The sequence below is a fragment of the Aedes aegypti genome, chromosome 3 (genome assembly GCF_002204515.2).
Source record: "Aedes aegypti strain LVP_AGWG chromosome 3, AaegL5.0 Primary Assembly, whole genome shotgun sequence".
Taxonomy (NCBI): domain Eukaryota; kingdom Metazoa; phylum Arthropoda; class Insecta; order Diptera; family Culicidae; genus Aedes; species Aedes aegypti.
The window spans coordinates 115,000,190-115,021,003 of NC_035109.1; the positions used below are offsets into that span (position 1 = coordinate 115,000,190).

General features: G+C 36.3%; 3 protein-coding genes across 4 annotated transcripts in view; 2 read left to right on the forward strand and 1 right to left on the reverse strand.

Moving 5' to 3' along the window:
* The window catches only part of LOC5566925 (ejaculatory bulb-specific protein 3), a 62,147-nt gene that overhangs the window by 20,407 nt on the left and 20,926 nt on the right, over window positions 1–20,814 (forward strand). The window contains exon 4 of one of the 2 annotated variants that reach the window (XM_001651289.2): window positions 44–251. The exons of the other annotated variant lie outside the window; for it this stretch is intronic. Within the exon in view, the coding sequence (XP_001651339.2) occupies window positions 44–149 (106 nt within the window). The 3' untranslated portion in view covers window positions 150–251. Of the gene's footprint in view, window positions 1–43; window positions 252–20,814 lie in introns of those variants that run through there. 2 annotated transcript variants of the gene reach the window in all.
* On the reverse strand, window positions 4,764–5,333 carry LOC5566926 (ejaculatory bulb-specific protein 3). The gene has a single exon (XM_001651290.2). The coding sequence runs from the start codon at window positions 5,307–5,309 to the stop codon at window positions 4,935–4,937; it is 375 nt and encodes a 124-aa protein (XP_001651340.1). The 5' UTR covers window positions 5,310–5,333; the 3' UTR covers window positions 4,764–4,934.
* Window positions 6,471–6,973, forward strand: LOC5566927 (ejaculatory bulb-specific protein 3). Its single transcript, XM_001651291.2, has one exon. It carries the CDS (start codon window positions 6,471–6,473, stop codon window positions 6,843–6,845), a length of 375 nt encoding a protein of 124 aa, XP_001651341.1. The 3' UTR covers window positions 6,846–6,973.

Here is a 20,814-nt window from a genome sequence, read left to right on the forward strand (position 1 = left end):
CCGTTGGAAGATTTTGTTATCCTGTGCAAATTTTATATTTCAGGAACTTTTTGAAAGCGTTATCGACTTCAGATAACCCAAGGAGATTTATACTGACTTCTCAATATTTGAGCAAAGAAGCGAGGATTGAACGGTTGCGTTATGATTGAACGGTTGTGAATGATGATAATGATATCCAGTAAACTATTTAAAATATTTTAAAATGATCATCCAAGCAGGAATAAAGTGTAGATAATTAAAATTTTCAAAAATGTTGTTGAATCCCACACAAAGACGCCTCTCAATCCGGCTCAAAACATTACTAGGTGAGTCTAGAAGAAAATATGAACAACCATAAACAGGAGGAGATTCACTGACAAAACATGACCTTCGCCACAATGTTACGCCAACAAACTCGTTCTATGGCCACTAGCCTCCACTTTCTCGATCGTCCCACACTTCCAACGTCCTGCTCCACTTGGTTAAACCACCTAGCTCGTTGCGCTCCTCTTCGTCTTGTGCCGGCCGGATTCGAGGTGAACACCATTTTTGTAGGATTGTTGTCCGGCATTCTCACAACGTGTCTCGCCAATCGTACCCTTCCAGCTTTGGCGGCTTTCTGGATACTGGATTCACCGAAGAGTTGAGCAAGCTTGTGGTTCATTCTTCTCTTCCATACGGCGTTCTCGCATACTTCGCCGAAGATCGTCCTGTGCTTAGGACAAAACTCCTAGCGCTTGCAGGTCCTCTTCGAGCATTGGTCACGTCTCATACCCGTAGAGGATTACCGGTCCTATCAGCGTCTTGTTCATGGTACACTTAGTACAGAGGTGAAGTTTACCAGACCGCAATTTTTTGTGAAGACCGTAAAGCACGACTTCCGGCAATGATACGTCTTCAAATTTCTATGCTACAGTTGCCGACTTTACCAATCCGATCCAAAGTAAACAAATTCGTCCACCACCTCGAACTCATCTCCATCGATCACCACGCGTCTGCAAATGCGAGCTTTATCGCGCCTCCAGCCAGCAGATATTTCATCTTCGACGAATTTACCTTCAATCCAACCCGATCTGCTTCACGTTTCAGCCTGGTATACTGTTCAGAAACCACCTGGAACGTTCTTCCGACAATGTCTACGTTGTCAGCAAAGCAGATGAACTGGCTGGATTCATTGAAGATCGTGCCCCGCATGTTGAAGCCCGCCCGTTTCATAACACCTTCTAGCGCAATATTGAACAGGAGGCAGGAAAGGGTGGTGATCTAGAAAGAACGATAAAGAAAAGAATGAGATATTTTTTTATTAAGCATAAGCATAACCACTGATGATCGTATGATTCGTAGTTGCTACTCCGTGATTGGCCAGAATAACCAAAGTTGCACAAAGAATCAAGAGATGTAGCTTGGGAATAGCTTTCCATCTTCAAAGTACGCTTCCAAGAACTCCAAACATTAGAAAGTCAATAACGGCGCTGTCCACGTCCTTACGGTCATCGGGGAAGGGATGGAATGTTAGAATGACATCCAATGTTAGTGGGGACCGAGATCACCTCGGCATCTTCATGGTTGTCATGGGAAGGAGATTTATTAGTGGCGAGGGTTATGGCGGCATGATCAGGATTACCCTCGGTAAGTGATGCGATTTATCAGTTTAAAAAATCACCCAACTATCAGTACTCTAAAGACAACGTGGACATACAATAAGTCGACACTCTTAGCATCAAACCATTCAAAGGTATAGGGTATAGGGTTCTGAATGTTTATGAGCAAGAGTCCATGTCGACACTTACAGTGACGAACAGTTCATATTTTGTTAAATCAATTCATTTGAATATCATGTCCACTGATGTCATGTTAAAAATAGGGTTAAAATTATATTGTACATATAAAATAAAGCATGAAACAAGCTCACCAAATGGATCATTCATCTTTGATTGAGCAGCTGAAAGCTACTTTAATCAGCATGCTCATTTCACTAAAGCAAAAAATAACACCCCGGCAACATAAAAACCTGAACTCGATTGTACTCAGCACGCGTGCAAAAACGACGCAAAAACAAAAACGTTTTTTCTGGTGAAGATGAAATGAAGCCAAAACTCAAACCGTCAAGAGCACAAATCTAGACAGTACAGCGGCTCAAGCTGAAAACTTGATCGATTGGTCACCACCACTACTTACTTACTTATTTGGCTTTACATCAATTATCAATTAAAACTTCAGGGAATTTCACGACAGTCCCCCATACAACACTTTTTTGTAGGTCTTACCGTTTTCGAGTTATACGGGTTTATAAAAAGAAATAAAAAAAACTTTGACCCTTTCCAAATGTTAGTCTAGATCGATTTTGAAAAAAAAAACAAAATATGCAAAGTATCTTAGTTTTACATACTTTTGACATCCAGAAAGTTTCATTGAATTCTGAAGGGGTGCTGCCAATTGCGTGTCGAGTTGGCGTGAAATCCGTCAAAAGTTGGTTTTCATGGCTAACTCGATGGTCCATTGGAACGCAGTTACACTGGTTTTGTGTTCTGTAATTCGTTACCTCCCAAACACGATGGTCCTTCCAATATTGAATAATGGAGAGTTGACTTAGTTTCTACTCCTATTCAATCACCCAAAGTCTGTTCCACATATGATTTGGCCGCTTTTTTTAAATACCTCTAGTAGTCATTGCGAGAAACAATCCGTAGCAGCTGTCCAATCAACTTTGTTATCATAAACTAAGTCGCATAGGATTACAGAATAGTTCGCAATAAAATCTTTACATGAAAACTTTCATCATATAAAATATATTCGTATATCATCTCCATTTTTGTACCCATAAGGCCTTTTGAAGACATCTTATATGGAAACATTGTACATATAAGCATCGTATTATGCAAAAAGGGATTTCATCATACGTACATTTTGGTTGTCTGGGGAGAATTCTACATTCAGTGATAAAAATTTTATGAAGATTCATACATATTTGCAAAAGTTATAGAACGCAAGAGAATTTTGCACACTTGCGTTGAAAAAAACAACATTGTCGGGAGAAATGATAGCAAAATCTACTACATTTTTAAATTCCGAGTTCATGAATTTGCCATGTGAAACGTAGAGTGGATTTTCCTGAAAAGTTCAAATAGGTTTTTGCAGGAAAAATCACTCACATGTTGATGATTTGGCAAGTTAGTTAGGAGCAACAAAATCTACAAGTTTGCAATGAAAAGTGCCTTTAGAAAAGAATGTCCCCCTTATTCAATCGAACAAAGGTTCCGTGAAGTTAGCCTGCTACCATTACAGTCGTAATGTCATACAATGATATAACATGGTAAGGTAGCATAATTATGTCGATTTTAGTCAGAAAGAAAGAAAAGTATCAGATCACTAAATTGTTTTTATTTTCATCCGATCTACAAATTTTGGGCAGTTATCAATCGTAAACCTAATAAATAAACCAAAATAATGGAAACTTTGTCTGATCTGGAAATATTCTTGAAAAAATGGCAGATACGATAGACAATGGTACTGTGCAACAATTCATGGGTGGAATACAATCATTTTGGTTGAAATACCTGTTCAATCGGAAGTTAGAGTTGAAAAGACATGACAATTGGCCACGTCCATTTTCTCCGTTAAGAGGAAAGGAAAGGCTAATGATGATATGAGGGGGGTTGGTTGAAATTGCACTATACAATTTAGATTAAATTGTTTTTTTTTCTGAATATTCTTGCATTCTCCATGTAAAATTATATAGTTTCTCCTATATGTCGAAATACAATACTTTTCTTAACCATCAAAAACTTAATTATGAGTATTGAAAGTATCATGAACTTTGCTAATCAATATTGTTATACACACGAAGTTTACATTTTTTGGCAAATTAAGCAAATAAATTGCCATACAAGCCGGCAAACTTGCATGCAAGTTGGCTGAAACAGTCGAATTTTGCATTTTCAACAGCCAATATCTATTGCCAATGTAGTTTTGAAAACGGAAACGGATTCACTAACCCTCTATTAAGTAAATAACGGTATTTTGGTGCTTGAGACAAAAACCTGTTCCGCAGTGTAATAAGGAAGGGAATGGTCTTGGATTCACTATAAGCGTATGATATGGCCGGAATTGAATTGTTGGGAACACAGGTAATTCCACCATATGTCCTAGCTAAAGAGCTTTGGTTTGAGCGCCGTTGCTTGCTCTCTGAAACCAGAAAACAAATTAACCTCACTTTTGAAAAAAAAAATGTTAAAAAGGGTTATTGAAAATAAGTACATTTTTTAGAACAAACTCACCAAATCCAACCTATACACAGGAAAAAATAAATTATAATATCATGTAATTTGACAAAACCCGAGATTTTTTATCAAGGGATGTCCAGGGATGGACACTCTATTATTATATATATTTACAAGGGTTTTAGAATGTCCAGTCTATGAGAAAATTAAGAAAACATGGTTAAAGTTTTGAGATGTTAACGTTTTGAAAGGAAAAACGCTGTTCAAGATTTCAAAGCTCTGAAGTTATGTTTAATCGTAAAGACCAAAAAGCAATCGGATACTTGTTAAAATGTTATGAAGCCCTCATTATCTGGGAGAATGCGCAATGTTGTTGCTATTGGCCTTACTTAATGTGTTAAATGTCATTGCCTAGCCAAAAGGTTTTCGATCATTGACTTTTAAAACAGGTGTTGGTTCGCTACACTATGTTTTCGCTCTTAACTTTGCATGCAAACACATGCGACCAATTTGTTTGGAAAGGTATATCGGTAATCACCGGTGATTTTTCTTTGCAAAGGTAAGTTTTCCAACAGTAATTATAGTTTGACTCTTAAAATTTCGCTTTTTTGTTGTGGGGCAAAAAAGGACAGCTTATGGAAACTAAAAACCAATCATTTGAAATGCAGTTCCTTTATTCATAAACACTCAAAAAAAAGTTTGTTGGTTCAAATAGTCATGATCACGCAATCGAGTTTACAATTTGATTCCAAACTTGGCAGCTTCATCTTTGTATTTCTCAGCAAAAGTATTATCTGGATCGTACTTGCCACGCAAAGCATTCCACTCAGTGGGACGCTGTTCGATCAGAAACTTGGCCACCTTGGCCGTCACCTCACGCTGCTTCTCGTTACATTTGGTACATCCGGTAGAAATGGCATCCGGCAGATATTTCTTCAGCTCGTTTCCTTCTGGGGTGCATGGTCCAGCTTCCATCAGGCAGTTGAAATAGTTTTTGAAGAGACGATCCGAGTTGAGGATTTCGTCCACATCGATGTTGTCGTACTTGGTGGGATAGCTATCCTGAGCAACGGCCATCGCGAACAGAGCAAACAGGATGATGATCTTCATGGTTGGTGCGTTGGAAGCTGCTGTTCTTCCGAAGGTAACGAATTCAGTGCACCAAATGAGAAGAAGCAACCCGAATTTAAACCGAGTCATACGAAGTGCATCATTCCAACGAATTGGGAGTAAACATATGCTTCTTCTGTTTCGATGCATCGATCAATCCTTGTAATGCATTTTAATTGCAATAAGAATGATCTTTAAAAAACAATTGGTAAGGAGTCTCCATAAATATGAAGTGATAATAGTTAAATGAATCTTTCATAAACTCGATGAAAGAATGTTAATTTATTGCCTCAAAGTCAAAGTTAAAGATACAATTTTGTATGAAATAGCAATAAATATGTTATGAACAAACACTCAAATCAATAAATCAAATGCAACAGTACTGAGGTGCACTAATCACAAATTGGGTTATCCAAAGAAATAATTCCAGTCATTGAGTCTACCAGGGCTCTAAAGAGGAGATGATTAGGATAATTTATACTCTTGAAAAAATGGTTTCTGGATCGCATATAAATACTGTGCTGTTTCAATTATTCGGCACAGTCAAATTTGGTATTTGTAGGAGAGATATTCACTACTAGTTCATCAATCATGAACAGGGTTCTGAATTTTCGTATCAATGATGCTAAATCTACGATTTTTCGCACGTAAGGAGAATGCTTTTTTCGCTTTCTCACGTGAACATCTTTTATCGCTCACGCTAATTTTCCCTGGAGCTACGATGGTGGATAACCGAAAATCACTCCACTCCGGGGATAATATATTTTTCACTCCATCGGATTTTCGCTCACCAACTGCTCCCGAGAATTATCACTATGTGGATAAACAAAAACTAGTGCCGGCGACGGGATTCGAACCTAGAACATTGCTAAAAACAACCGCGATGCGTGCACGCTAACCATACTACCACACCAACTTGACGAAAGGAGTGGTTAATTTGGTGCATAAAAGCAACTGCTGCTTGTGGCGATGCATACAGGAAAAGTTCTCCATGGATCGGAGAAAGAGAAAACAATCTTTTCACAGCTGCGGATATGTGCAATTATCTATTTTCGCTTTGTTTTGTGGATGGATAAAATCGCAAGGCAGCTAATCGCTGAAAATTGCTGTGAGGGATAAATCCATTATCGTGAGAGTGAGTGAGAATTCGGAAGCCTGATCATGAAGTTTGTAATCATGTTCGCTCTGGTTGCGATGGCCATCGCCCAGGACAGCTACCCAACCAAGTACGACAACATCGATGTGGACGAAATCCTCAACTCGGATCGTCTCTTCAAAAACTATTTCAACTGTCTGATGGAAGCTAGACCATGCACCCCAGAAGGAAACGAGCTGAAGAAATATCTACCAGATGCCATTTCAACCGGATGCACCAAATGTAACGAGAAGCAACGTGAGGTCACGGCTAAGGTGGCCAAGTTCCTGATCGAGCAGCGTCCAAATGAGTGGAATGCCTTGCGAAGCAAATACGATCCGGACAACACTTTTGCCGAGAAGTATCGCGATGAGGCGGCCAAGTTCGGAATCAAATTGTAAACTCATTTGAAATATCATCGATCTTAATCTACAAAGTCCATGTTTGAATGATTATGAATAAAGCAATTGCATATTAAATTAATGGATTTTAATATGTGTAAAAAACCAATGCAGTGCTGTGCACTTCTAATTTTGTTTTCCATGTTTCTAAATGCATTCATTTGGTTAGAAATCAAAGGAAGTCCACACTCATCAAATCGTTCTGTGTAAGATTGTGGGCTTCGTGCGGTTAGTGTTACCAAGCATTTAGTCGCATCGAGTCATCGAGGTGTGGGTTCGATTCCCACTTCAGTCCGGAAAACTTTTCACCAAAAATGTATTTCGATTGTGCCACTGGGCGTTGCATGCTAGTCCGTTGTCTAGTGTGGTGCTTCCTTCAAAGGGCAAATCGTCCACTGGAAGTATTAACGTGTCGGTGTCTTTTTTTTTAAAGATCAGTATTCTAAATGTTCCCATGGTAATTCAAAAGGTTGCTAGCTGTTCCCAAATGCTGCCAAGAAATTTTTGACTGCGATTATCAGAGGTTTTCAAAAGGGTAACGGGTATGAAATTTTTTGATTATTTATAGAATCTGTTTAAATCGAAAATAGATTTAGTGTCCCCGATCCTATATGAGTATGAGCAAAGCTCACAATGCTTCAAATAATGTTCGAGTAAGCTTGTAGATCTGAAAGTTCATTACTCTTGACGAATTCCAAGTCAAATCGATCAGTCACAGACTAGGGGCGGGAGAGCTTTTGTATTTGAGCAAGCTCTTGAGCGAGATACAGAGTAGGGCAAAATGGTCCAAAATGCCACTTTAAGGATTTGTGTCGTTTTCTTTTAATTAGATCTACATTTCAACACCATTCTAAGTCATAACAGTAACTTTACAATATTTGCTAGCTTCCACATTGATTTTTTTTTCCAAATTTGAGGTTTTTAATAGTCTAAAATCGTGTAGAAAAGTTGGTTGAAAAATGGGGGTGGTTCAAAACGACCGAATGGGTGGGGTAAAATGCCATTTAGTATGGAGAACTAGGAAAAAGCAACCATGTTACTCCATGAGTTTGCTCTGTGGTATGTTAATAAAATCATCGAAAAACCTTAATATTTAGGCAAAAAAGTAAAAAATGTTGAATTTCACCGGGATTTCAGGGAAAAATTTATGAGTTTATGTTCATGGGCTGTAGCGGCAACTCTTGGGTAAACATATGTTTACATCGTTTGGCAAAAATACAAATGGAAACGCTCTAGGAATGATTCAATGAGGTGAGCCATTTTACCCCATCAGTGCGTCTTGGACCATGTTCCCCTAACTCTGAGCAACTCTCGTTGCTTGATTTCAACCACGCATATCAACCCGTGTAATAACCTGTCATTAGTGTGTTAAAAACAATTTCATCTCTGAGAAGTGCTCATGAACAAAGGAAACAAACCTACTTAAATCTGTGAAATCTCAAACCAATCATGTACGCGTCACTGTTTGCGCTCAAAAAAGCTTTAAACTGTTAAAATTGGTTGAAAAATGGCAGAGATATTGACAAAAATGATGTGCGTGCGACTCAGGTGAACCCAAACTATTGCACGATTTGCATCATACTGAGGGGTGAACCCAAACTTTTGCACGATGACTTGACTGACTGTTTCATTGATTTTGAATACTTTTCTGATTTTTCCGCAAAAATTTCGTGGGGTCTCTTCAAATAATATAAGATTACGATTCTAATGACACTTTGATTTAAAATTTTGGTCGATCCAATGCTGAGTGAATTAGATATGATTTTTCAGTGTGTTTTTTGGAAAATGTAACAACTTTAAGTAAAAATTTAGTATACTAAATTTAAAAAATGTTTTTGGAAAAATACATACGAAGTAAGACTAACTTTTTGCCTTTCGAATGCGGCTTAAAGAGGTTCAAATGGACGTGTAATCACAGAGATTTGGACAGAACACTATTGTATGTTTTTGAGGGGGTGAACCCAAACTTTTGCACGGGAGTGTATGAAAAGAACTGAAAATTACATTCCGCTGCATAATGTGATCTCCTCGAGAGGTAAACTCCCATTTGACTTTTAAATACAATTTGTCCACAATTTATCATTTTATTAAGGGTATTTATTAACATTCTTTGAATATATAATTTATTTATTAGGGGTATTTTTTTTCGTCATAGAAGGTTTTTGTGTGAAGTAGGTACCGTCAAGCTACCATTCACCGTGCATTTAAAAAAAATCTGCACTTCAAAAAATCAGATATTTTTTCCAAATCATTAGAAGTCAACTAGAATACCACTACGAAGCGTGCAATTATACCATAATTCAGGGAAAAATCTAAAATCGGAGATGCATAACAAAAAATTACTCAAAAATTATGTTCACAAATATCATATTAAGGTCGCCTCGTACCGTTCTATGTCATCATTCACCGTGCACACTGGTGCACCATTTACCGTGCGTATAGATTTGGTCATGATTTAATTTTGTATCTCGAAAAAAAAAACGTTGTTGGTGGGCAAATATGTTGCTAGTAGTGCGGGCACTCATTTTAAGGGTATTCAAATCTTATTTTACAGTAAAAGCCATAGAAAGTTGAAAAAATGGCTGAATCATTATTTTTTCATCAAAATCGTTATAGGAGGTTTGACTGGACAAAACATTTCATATTTTCTCAAAAACTTAATATTAAGTAGTTAAATCACGACATAACAACAAATCCAATATTACCCATTTTTTTCAAGCCTTTTATACTAATGCACGGTAATAGGAACCATAAATATTGAAAAGGGTCCATTCACCGTGCATTTCTTGCATTGCAAAATCTTATTAGCATAAAATCTCATGGTTCATACGATGAAATATATCTTATTAAAAGTATCTACAGCGAAAACTTGTTGAAATTATGAAAAATTTGATACTCGAACGTTAAAATGAAAAATGTGAATTTTTGGCGTTTCTACTAAGAGAATTAAAATATCCCATTATTAAACAGAATTCACATGATTTTGACTACATAAACCTGGTTTTTAAAATGTTTTGTGACAAGAACTACCTTATTTCTTCAGTTTTATCATATTTCGCTGACAAAAGAATAATTTGTAAAATTTGTATGAATATTCTGTAAGAATTTGTATATGTGCACGGTGAATGGAGGCCGCACGGTGACTGGTAACTTAACGGTAATACATTATTTCCAAACGGAGAGAACGGTAAGTTTTTGCATTCAAAAACTGTAGCCCTTGTTTAATTATGAACGACCTTCCACATATCGACCAGGAATTTTGGAAAACGCTTATCCTAAACACCTTGAACAATTTCATGCCTCGTTTCTCGTACGGGACATGAACGACGCACACTGGGGCAGAATCGAAAAAACGGGGAAACAACCTGTAGTTCTTCGGAATGAAGAGATAGACGTTTGATGTCTTCTGCGAAAATGATCCTTCCAATGAGGCCGACGTTTTGAGATGAAGTGATATTTTTTAGTGTCATTCGCATAAATGACTCAAATGCCATTTCGGTCAAATGGCAGTTTAGGTGTTTGGTTTCTTCGGCAAAGTTGATCGTTATTTTATGCTGAAAATAATTGCTGAAGACGTCAAATTTCCAAGGCCTACTATTTTTGAAATAAAGACATTTTTTTAAAATATGTGCTCAAAACCGAATTTTTGAGTTTTGCTTGTAAGTTTTTCAATTAAAATACCATATAGCAGCTATGATTATCTCAATAATTAACATAAAGAAGGTCTGCTGAAAATTTGATGGTAAAAATAATATTTTGTTTGATTTTTTTAGTAAAATATTCCAAAAACAGGGATATTGCGTATAGGACATTCTTGCGATCGGGCAAGTTCGGGCAGGTGTTTTTATCGCCATCCACTTACGAAAGGTCAGAGCATTCATGTCTAATTTTTTCAAGGATATGATATTTAATATATTTTTTCTATGCCATGCGGAAGTATACTAAGTTTATAAAAGGTTAAAAATTATTTTATATGACAATGTAAAAGTTTTCCAATAAAAACAAAAGTTCAACATAATAATGCGCATTCTTGCGGTTCACTGGTAGCTAAATGACTTAGCTATTTGCTTTTCACATTGCTTGTATATTTGCTATTCGCAAAAAGGTCCTAAGCGCCAGACTCATTATATCACACCATTTCGGTCGATTTGAAATTTAGATATATGATTTCTTCGTTATTTCAAGCTGAAATCAATTGCTGAAGATGTCAAATTGTCTAAGCCTACTATTCTTATTAATAAATTGTGCTTAAAACTGTTATTTACATAAGTTTTGTATTTTTTTTTCAGTTTAAATACCATTTATCGCCTCTGATTGTGTCATTTATTGGTATAAGGCAGAGCTGGTAAAAATTTCATTGTTAAAACCAAAAAAATATAAAAAATACCTAATAAAAAATAACAGGGATATTGCCTAAAGGCTATTCTCGCAGCATTCAAACAAAATTTTTGTTTTACCATCAAATTCTTACCAGCTCTACCTTATGCCAATGAATGACATAATCAGAGGCGATAAATGGTATTTGAACTGAAAAAAAAATACAAAACGTATGTATATAACAGTTTTTAGCAAAATTTATCAATAAAAACAGTAGGTTTTGGCAATTTGACATCTTCATCAATTATTTTCAGCTTGAAATAACAATTGACTCTAATATGACTCATATATTTAAATTTTATATCGACCGAAATGGTGTGATATAATAAGTTTGACGCTTAGGGCCTTTTTGCGAATATCAAATATATAAGCAATGTGAAAAGCGAATAGCTAATTCATTTGGCTGCCAGTAAACCACAAGAACTCTCATGATTATGTTGAACTCTTGTTTTTATTGGAAAACTTTTACATTGTCATATAAAATAATTTTTAACCTTTTATAAACTTAGTATACTTCCAGATCGCATAGAAAAAATATATTAAATATCATATCCTTGAAAAAATTAGACATGAATGCTCTGACCTTTCGTAAGTGGATGGCGATAAAAACACCTGCCCGAACTTGCCCGATCGCAAGAATGGCCTATACGCAATATCCCTGTTTTTTAATATTTTACTAAACAAATCAAACAAAATACTATTTTTACCATAAAATTTTCACCAGACGTGATAATCAGATGTGATAATCATAACTGCTATATGGTATTTTAATTGAAAAATTACAAACAAAACTCAAAAATTTCGGTTTTGAGCACATTTTTTTGAAAAAAAGCCTTTATTTCAAAAATAGTAGGCCTTGGAAATTGGACGTCTTCAGCAATTATTTTCAGCGTGAAATAACGATCAACTTTGCCGAAGAAACCATACACCTAAACTGCCATTTTACCGAAATGGCATTTGAGTCATTTATGCGAATAACACTAAAAAATATGACTTAATCTCAAAACATCGGCCTCATTGAAAGGATCATTTTCGCAGAAGACATCAAACGTCTATCTCTTCATTCCGAATAACTACAGGTTGTTTCCGCGTTTTTTCGATTCTGCCCCAGTGTGCGACGCCCTTAAGAACCAGATCTATTAACGTGTTGAAAGATGAGGCTGGGAATTCATACCTTCACCGAACTTTGCTTTTTGTCGAAGAAACTATTTGACATAAATGTTGACTACCGCGTACAATTGATGTCGATTGGCTTTGAGATCCAAGTAACCGTACATAATCTTGAGCAAAATGCGAGTAACTTAAACTTGCCCAATGTCCAAGAGTTGCTCTGTGCAAAGCTGTCCAGCCCCTTGGTCACATAACTCGACCATCTTCGATTTGCAGTTCATTTTGGACATTTTTTTGCTATGGTAAAATTAATATTTTTCTTGAAAAAAATGAATTCTATAGAAAAGTTGATTAGCTTTTGAAAATGGCCTATAATTTTTTGCATGCAATGTAAATTTTAAAATTCTAGCACTTAATTTAAAATCCAATGAAATTGTTGGTTTTAGAGAAAAATGTTCTATGAAGAAGTTGTAGTGAACCGTTTGGACTACTATAAAAAACATATATACTGAATTTTTTATGTTTTTCATGGAAAACTTAAACACAAAATTACTCAAAAACCCTATTTTAAATCACCATATAAGCTTTACAGTAACCAGATGTTTGGGCCAAAATTTCATGTTGGAGAAATTTTTAATAAAACACTTTTTCAAAGAAGAACTCATGATTGATTTCCTAAATTTTGTTTTTTTTTTTTGTCAAAATAAATACGTTTTGATGATACTTTAAGAATCTTGAAATTATTCTAAACCATAATGATTATATGGATAACCTCTCTAGAAGTAGCCATTTTCAAATTATATCAAGTTCATGAACAAAAAGTATTATTTAAATAATAAAATGGGCCTTTTTTATTAGTTATACGCGATTTTTCATCAAGTACAATACGTTTTCGGGAGTAAATGCCATATTTCTTTCCACTGACTTATATTTTTGATGAGAGAATCGCAAAAAACTAACGAAAATCGCAAACTTGATTATTTAATTAATACCCAGTGAACCACGTATCGTATAAGAATGTGCGCCAAAAATCTCATATTCATACGTCAAAAATCAGAATCGCACAATATGTCAAATCAAAACGAATAAATGCTAACACAAATTATATATAATTCTCCACTACGATTCATTGTCGACAAACTTTGTTGACAACAAACCATGTCGTAAATAGTATAATCTAGAATTGCATCAAGTTGCATAAACTTACAGATCATATATCAATGCAGACTAGCATCAAATGAAATCGCAATATCTTAGCGAAATTTGCCACCCGAGGTTGGTATCTTCTGGCGGTGGGCTTCAAAGAACAACAAAGCGTGTGTGTTGTAGAGCAAACTTCCTTTCATATTGGCAAATAATCACTCCTCATTCATGAAGCGTTCTGTGGTGTAGTGGTATGGTACTGGGTTAGGGTTCCAAAGGTCTGGTGTTCGAGTCTCGCTGGAAACTTTTTTTTTTATTTTTATCGAAATTTTGTGTCATCGTATTGCTGACCATGGAAAGTCTGAAAAAGCCGTGGGAAGTGCGTATATGGCCTCCACTTTGGTGTGTATATAGCGTTTTCATGCATTTTATACGAGTGATTTGATTCATATATAATGATGTATAGCAAAAAATATACCAACCAAAATGTTGACTGGGATTAAACTTTAGATAATTTGAAAATAGCTACTTTTAGAGAGAATCCAAATCAAAGATTTTTATTTTATTTTTTGACTCATTCTGAGCGGAATTCGTCTCTTCATAAGCTCTTAAAACCCCTGGAAAGGCTAAGGGACCATCCATAAACCATTTCCCAGAATAGAACATTCCCCAGGATTTTTTTTAGATATTTAAAGAGTGGAAACAAAAAGTTTGGTCTTATTTTTTTTTGTCGGTAAAAAAGTATCCACCGAATTAATTCGAATAACCAGAAGCTTAGCATCCCGGACACCGACGTCAACTCCCCCAAATATTATTTCGTCAAAATTATTATTGTGGATCTCAAGCGAAAACAAATCGGAATTCAGTCCAAAAACTTTTTGAAAGGCGAGTGTTTGCTTCCTTTTGTGTCAGGCAAGCCATCTTAGGGGCCGTCTATAAACCACTTGGTCATCTATGTGGGGAAAGGTTTGGCCAAAGACTTCGACCCATATAAATTTCAAACCGTTTGTATGGACAGAAGATCACGAACGGAAAAGGAAGTGATCTTAAATATACAAAATAAATGACTACGTGGTTCTGGCCGTTTCTTTCGAAAAGTGATGCAGTTCATACAGGTGTAAGAATAGTCTTTAGGAATAGGGTGAAGAAAGAATGATAAGCAATCGAACTCCTGCTTTTGAGTCTCGAGTCATCGACTTAACTCATCTTGCCAAAAATTCCTAGGACGGTGAAACTTCGTTCACCAGCTTGAAACGCAAAAAGTTAAGACAATTCTGAGAGCTAAAATCATTTCGGGGACTGAGCTTTTTTGGAGAAACGGGGTATTCGAGGAACTAGCGATCGGAGAAGCGGCATTTGGGGAAAAGTAGCACAACTGTTCATCATTAGCTGTTGTGTAAGTTTTTTGTTTGTTTTCATAGTTATTCTTCCTTCTTTTGAAATTGGCTGTTCCTTCTAAGGCGGCGTCCATTTATTACGTAACGCTAAAATTGGGAATTTTTGACCCCCTCCACCCCTCCGTAACGTTTTTTGTATGAAAAGTTTTAAATTTTTGTATGAGCCGTAACGCTTGAGCCTACTCCCCCCCTCCCCCTAGAGCGTTACGTAATTTGTGGATGCCGCCTAATTGCATTTTCAAAGAGTGATGTGTATTAGTGCAATATGCTTTATATCCACAAATATGTTTATTACTTTCATAGCATATTCTCCCTTCTTTTGAACATTGGCTGTTCTTCCTAGGTTTATTTTTTTCGTAATTATGTAGAATAATGAAGCATAATTCCAATACAAAATTTCCCTTGTCTTTGATAATTGTCTTTCATAGCAAGACTTAATAGCTACAGAAGATCTTAGTATGTGTGGCCACCCCATATTATTCAGACTACAAAAAACTACTTGGGAAATTTTAGCAGAATCCATCAACTCTAAGAAGAGGCTAAAGAAGCTTGAATTTTGTAAGAAGAAAATCGTCCAAACGGCTCTAATTGCTCGCCTATAGATGGCGCAGTATTTGATGAATATCTTGAATTATTGATTTAGAGATTCTCCAATCAATAAATAAAAAAAACTGAAACAAACCGGACTTCCGGTTGCCGTTAAAAAAAAATAATATTATTTTCACCTTTTTTTTGCATTAACGTCCTTCACTGGGAGAGAGCCTGCTTCTCAGCTTAGTGTTCTTATGAGCACTTTCCACAGTTATTGACTGAGAGCTTTCTTTGCCAATCTTGCCATTTTTGCGTTCGTAAATCGTGTGGCAGGTACGATTATACTCTATGCCCAGGAAAGTCAAAGAAATCTCCATTTCTAAAAGATCCTGGACCGACCGGGGATCGAACCCAAACGCTTTCAGCATGGCTTTGCTTTGTATCCGTGGACTCTAACCACTCGACTAAGGAAGGCCCCGTCTATGAAAACTAGTATTTGGTTCTCCCCGAATTTTATACTGTTTTCAAAATATACCATTTACAATTTACCTGAATTTTAACAGCCCAAAAATCTCTTATTTTTTTCTCTGGGGAATGTTCCATTCTGGGAAATGGTTTTCTGGGGGAATGTCCTATTCTAAGGAATGGCGTTCTGGGAAATGTCGTACAATCGCGTAAATTAGTGAACTTTCGGAGGATTAGGAACAAGATCACCAGAATTTGAGTTTAACGACTATTTAGGGCTACCCAAGAACTACTTAGAGTATAGGTCATCAGATCTACGAGCATAACGAATAACCCTTCAGAATATTTTAATCTAGGATAAGATCCATACAGGCTAATAAAGTTTGACTGCACCATGTTTTGGAATCAACGACTATTAAAGATTACTCACATCTTTCTTTAAGTACAAGTCTTCAGATCTATAAACGTAACCAGTGATCTCTCGTAGGTTTATAAAAAATGTCTGTATCCATTAGAGTGATTCGAAAAATCGTTTTTCCTCCAAATCGCTCATTTGATTCAAGATCAAATTCTGAGTGTTCTCCCAAAATTTGGGCACATTCCGGATGAAAATTGAGACTGCACAAAAGCCAAAGGATGAAAATTGAGACGCCAATGTTCTGAAAGGTCAGTCGTAGATCTGATGAACCGTCAAGTATGTATACCTTTAAACAGTGTTGTAAGCAATCACGGTAGTCGACACGTTTTCACTGATATTCGGGAGCGCTTCCCTTAAACATCCACAACACGAGCGATCAAACGAATGTCGAAAATAAAAATGTCAATTGAATGCCACTGACCACGATAGCTCCGCTGTAGGTACTCCTACAGAAAATCCTGAAAGAATTTCTGGAGGAATTCCTGACGGAAGAATTATTGAAAGAACTACTGGTGGAATTCCTAGAGAAATTTTCAAAGGAAGCTCTGGAGGAATTCTTGAAGATTCTCCTGTAGGAATTTCTGAACGAACTCTTGGAGGAATTCCTGAATATACTCATTAGAGAATTTCTGAAGGAATTTCGGGTGAAATTGCTGAAGGAACTCCTGGAGAAATTCCTGGAGGAATTCCTGAAGATACTCCTGGAGGAATTCTTGAAGGATCTCATGGATCAATTTCTGAAGTAACCCTTAAAGGAATTCATGACGGAACTCGTGGATGAATTCCTGAAGATACTCCTGAAGGAATTCCAGAAGAAACTCTTGGAGGAATTTCCGAAGGAACTCCTGAAGCATTTCTTTATGGAACTCCTGGAGCCATATCTGAAGGAACTCCTGGAGGAGATTCTGAAAGATTTCGTGAAGGAATTCCTGAAGGCTTTCTTTGAGGAATTCCTTATATACTGATGAAGGAATTCCTGAAGGATTTTCTGGAACAATTTCTGAAGAAACTCCTAGAGGAATTTCTGAAGAAACTTCTTGAGGAATTCCTGAAAAACTCCTGTTGCAACGCCTGGAAGAATTGGTGAAGGGACTCCTGAAAGAATTTTTGAAGCCACTCATTGATAAATTCCTGAAGGAACACCTGGAGAAATATTTGGAGTAATACCTGGAGAAATTGCTGGTGTAATCCCTGAAGAAACTTCTAGAGGAATTCTACTGAACTCCTGAGGAAACTCCTGAAAGAATTGTTGGATGAAATCCCGATGTAACTCCTGGAGGAATTCCTGAAAGATCTCCTGAAGGAATTTCTGAAGAAAGTTTTACAGAAGTTCCTGAAGGATTATCTGGAGCAATTCCTGAAACAACTCCTTAAAGAACTCCTGGAGAAATTCCTGTAAGAATTCATTGAGGATTTCCTGAAGAAACTCATAGTGGAATTTTTGAACGAACTTCTGGATGAATACCTGAAGGAATTTCTGAAGGAATTCCTGAAGGAACTATTGTAGGAATTCCTGAAGTAACTTCTAGAGGAATTCCGGAAGGATTTTTGAGGGAACTTGTAAAATTTATGAATATTTTTATCAAGGAATTCCTGATGGAATATCTGGAAAAATTCTGAAAGGAACTTCTGGAACAATTCTTGAAGGAATTCCAGAAGCAACTCTCAAAGGATATCCTGGATCAAATCCGGAATGATTTTCTCGAGGAACTCCTGCAGGATTTTCTAGAGGAACTCCTAGAACAATTCCTAAAGGAGCTCCTGGAAAAATTGCGAAGATTTCATGTAGGAATTTCTGAAGGAACTCCTTGAGGAATTTCTGAAAGAAATTTTGGAAGAATTCCTGAAAGAAATCCTGGATGAATTTCTCAAGGAACTCCTGGAGCAATTCTTGAAGGAATTCCAGGTCTAATTTCTGATGAAACTCCTGAAGGAACTACTGGAGGAATTTGTGAAGGTCCTCCTAGAAGAAATACTGAATGAACTTACTCCTGGAGGAATTCTCGAAGGGACTTTTGGACGAATTCTTGAGGAAATTTCCGGATGAATTGCTGGAGGAAATCTGAAGGAATGCATGAAGGAATCCCTGGAAGAATTCCATTACAAATCCCTGCAAAAATTACTTCCTGATTCCCTGGAGGAATTCCTTGAATCCCACGAGAAACCTCAGGAGGAATCCCTAAGGTTACTTCTGTAGGAATCCCTAAACAAATTCTTGGAGGAATACGTAGAGGGTCTCGTTATGGAATACCTGGAGGAACCCCTGTAGAAATGCGAAACTCTGTTAGTCCCATTCACATTTTTTTAAAGCATTACAAGAGCAAACCAGAATCGATCACCCCACATTTCATCTCAAAACTACCCGTACCATCTACATTCTCAAGGAATTTACTACGTTCAGCCAAGCAAGTCACATATTCAAAAATAAATATAAAAATTAATAATTTGTCATGAAAGTTGTTCCGGGATATTCTCCCAAAATTTAATAATCAGTAAACAACTTCAATTATATTTTTGTAGAACATCTTGAGATATTCATGAAGGTGATTTATTTGATGAGTGCTTGCATTAGTTTTTTTTTTCGTTTTGTTGAAAATACCTGTTTGTGACGGAATCCCTAGGAATGTTCCTTGTCCTATAAGGAAAATCTTAATAAATCTCGATAGGAAGGACAAAGACAAGTAGAAGAATTTATGAATGAATATAAATACAAAGATTCAATGGGAATTTGATAGTGGAATACTGATGGTTTCCTTGGATGAATCATCCGGAAATGGGTGCATTTGAAGAATCTTTGGGCTTTTTCTAGTAATTCTGGAGACATTTCTTCACGGAAATCAGGTGGTCGCATACTGCAAAACAATTAATTAGTAAAAATAAATTGATCCTATTTTGGGGTAAACCTCATTCATACGCGTCAGTGGTTATGCGTAAAGATAAAAATTTAAATAAGATAAAAACACAATAGATCATACAGTTGTGTTCAGAATAATAGTAGTGAAAGCCGTTTTTCATACAAAATGCTCAACTTTGGCATGCTGTAACTTTGTTTCCATATGAACAATCGGCATGAAATTTTGGCAGTGAACTACAAATATGCTCAATTTCATTATCACAAAATTTGAAAATTTTCACACTACCGGCTAAAAAGTTAAGCACCAGGTGAAATCGCTCAAAATAATAGTAGTTTTTTCTTTTGTAATTTTTTGTTCAGCAACAATTTTGTAAAAAAATGTATTGTTTATACATTTAAAGCTTGGGTGGAAATGGTTGAAACGATGAGTAAAGAAAAATTCAAAAACTCAAAATACAGCAGATGTTTAAATTATTAAAACTACTATTATTTTGAGCGATTTCACCTGGTGCTTAACTTTTTAGCCGGTAGTGTGAAAATTTTCAAATTTTGTGATAATGAAATTGAGCATATTTGTAGTTCATTGCCAAAATTTCATGCCGATTGCTCATATGGAAACAAAGTTACAGCATGCCAAAGTTGAGCATTTTGTATGAAAATCGGCTTTCACTACTATTATTCTGAACACAACTGTAGTTATTTGATCTTACGTGAATATAAATTGCAATGATAAAGCTCCAGATGAGCACTGGCTACCTCTATAAACCTGAATACATGAACCCCGAAGAGTTTGTGAGTTGAAGAAGACAACTTAGAACCTTAGATCTGATGTTTTCTTACCAAATACTTAGATTTTTCTAAATAACCATTTTATTTTGATAAAGGCCATACTAGGAAAATACACGCCAACATAAAAATTTGCCTATGATACACTTAAAACTATACTACCACCACTATTATTGGACATACATTACCACTGGCTCAGCTACCCTATCACGAAAACGGTATTAAGTAAATGGAATTTACATGAAAAAGCTACGCAAAAAGAAGTTTGTGTATAATAGAAAACTGATTCACTTTCCGACGCATGTGAATGCGAAATCTAGATCAACTTTTGAAAACAAATGCAAAGGAAACTCTCAGATAATAACAGTGAAAGTGTTCTAAGACAAATTGAGCTGCGAAGCAGAATCCGTTCCTGTTGGGACGTAACGTCAGAAGATGAAGATATTACCATATCCATAGTAATCCCACATCCACGAAGACCACCCACTGAAATGGTTTCCATAGATGTCTAACTGCCCCCGAAAAAGCGACTCCCCATAAACTATCACGAATTATGACTTTTTGCGAAAGAGCAACATTTTCACCCCGATATTAATGCAAATGATGGAATGAATCGAAACTCTTCCTTCCCTCTTCTCGAGATCCGACAAAATCAAAGCGATTAAGACGATACTAATCCAACTCGAAATTGCCCAAACAAATCGTTCTGTGTAACAATGAGTTGTTAAGTTCACCGTCAGCTGCTCAGTTAATAAATGAGAGACGCAAATGCAAAGGGGTGTATGTGGCATTTCAATCGATTTTGATACTAATGTACTGAAAATTTTCACTGTTTTTAGGTTTTCCAACAGTATTTTAAGGTGATTTTTTGTACAACAGGAAACACAT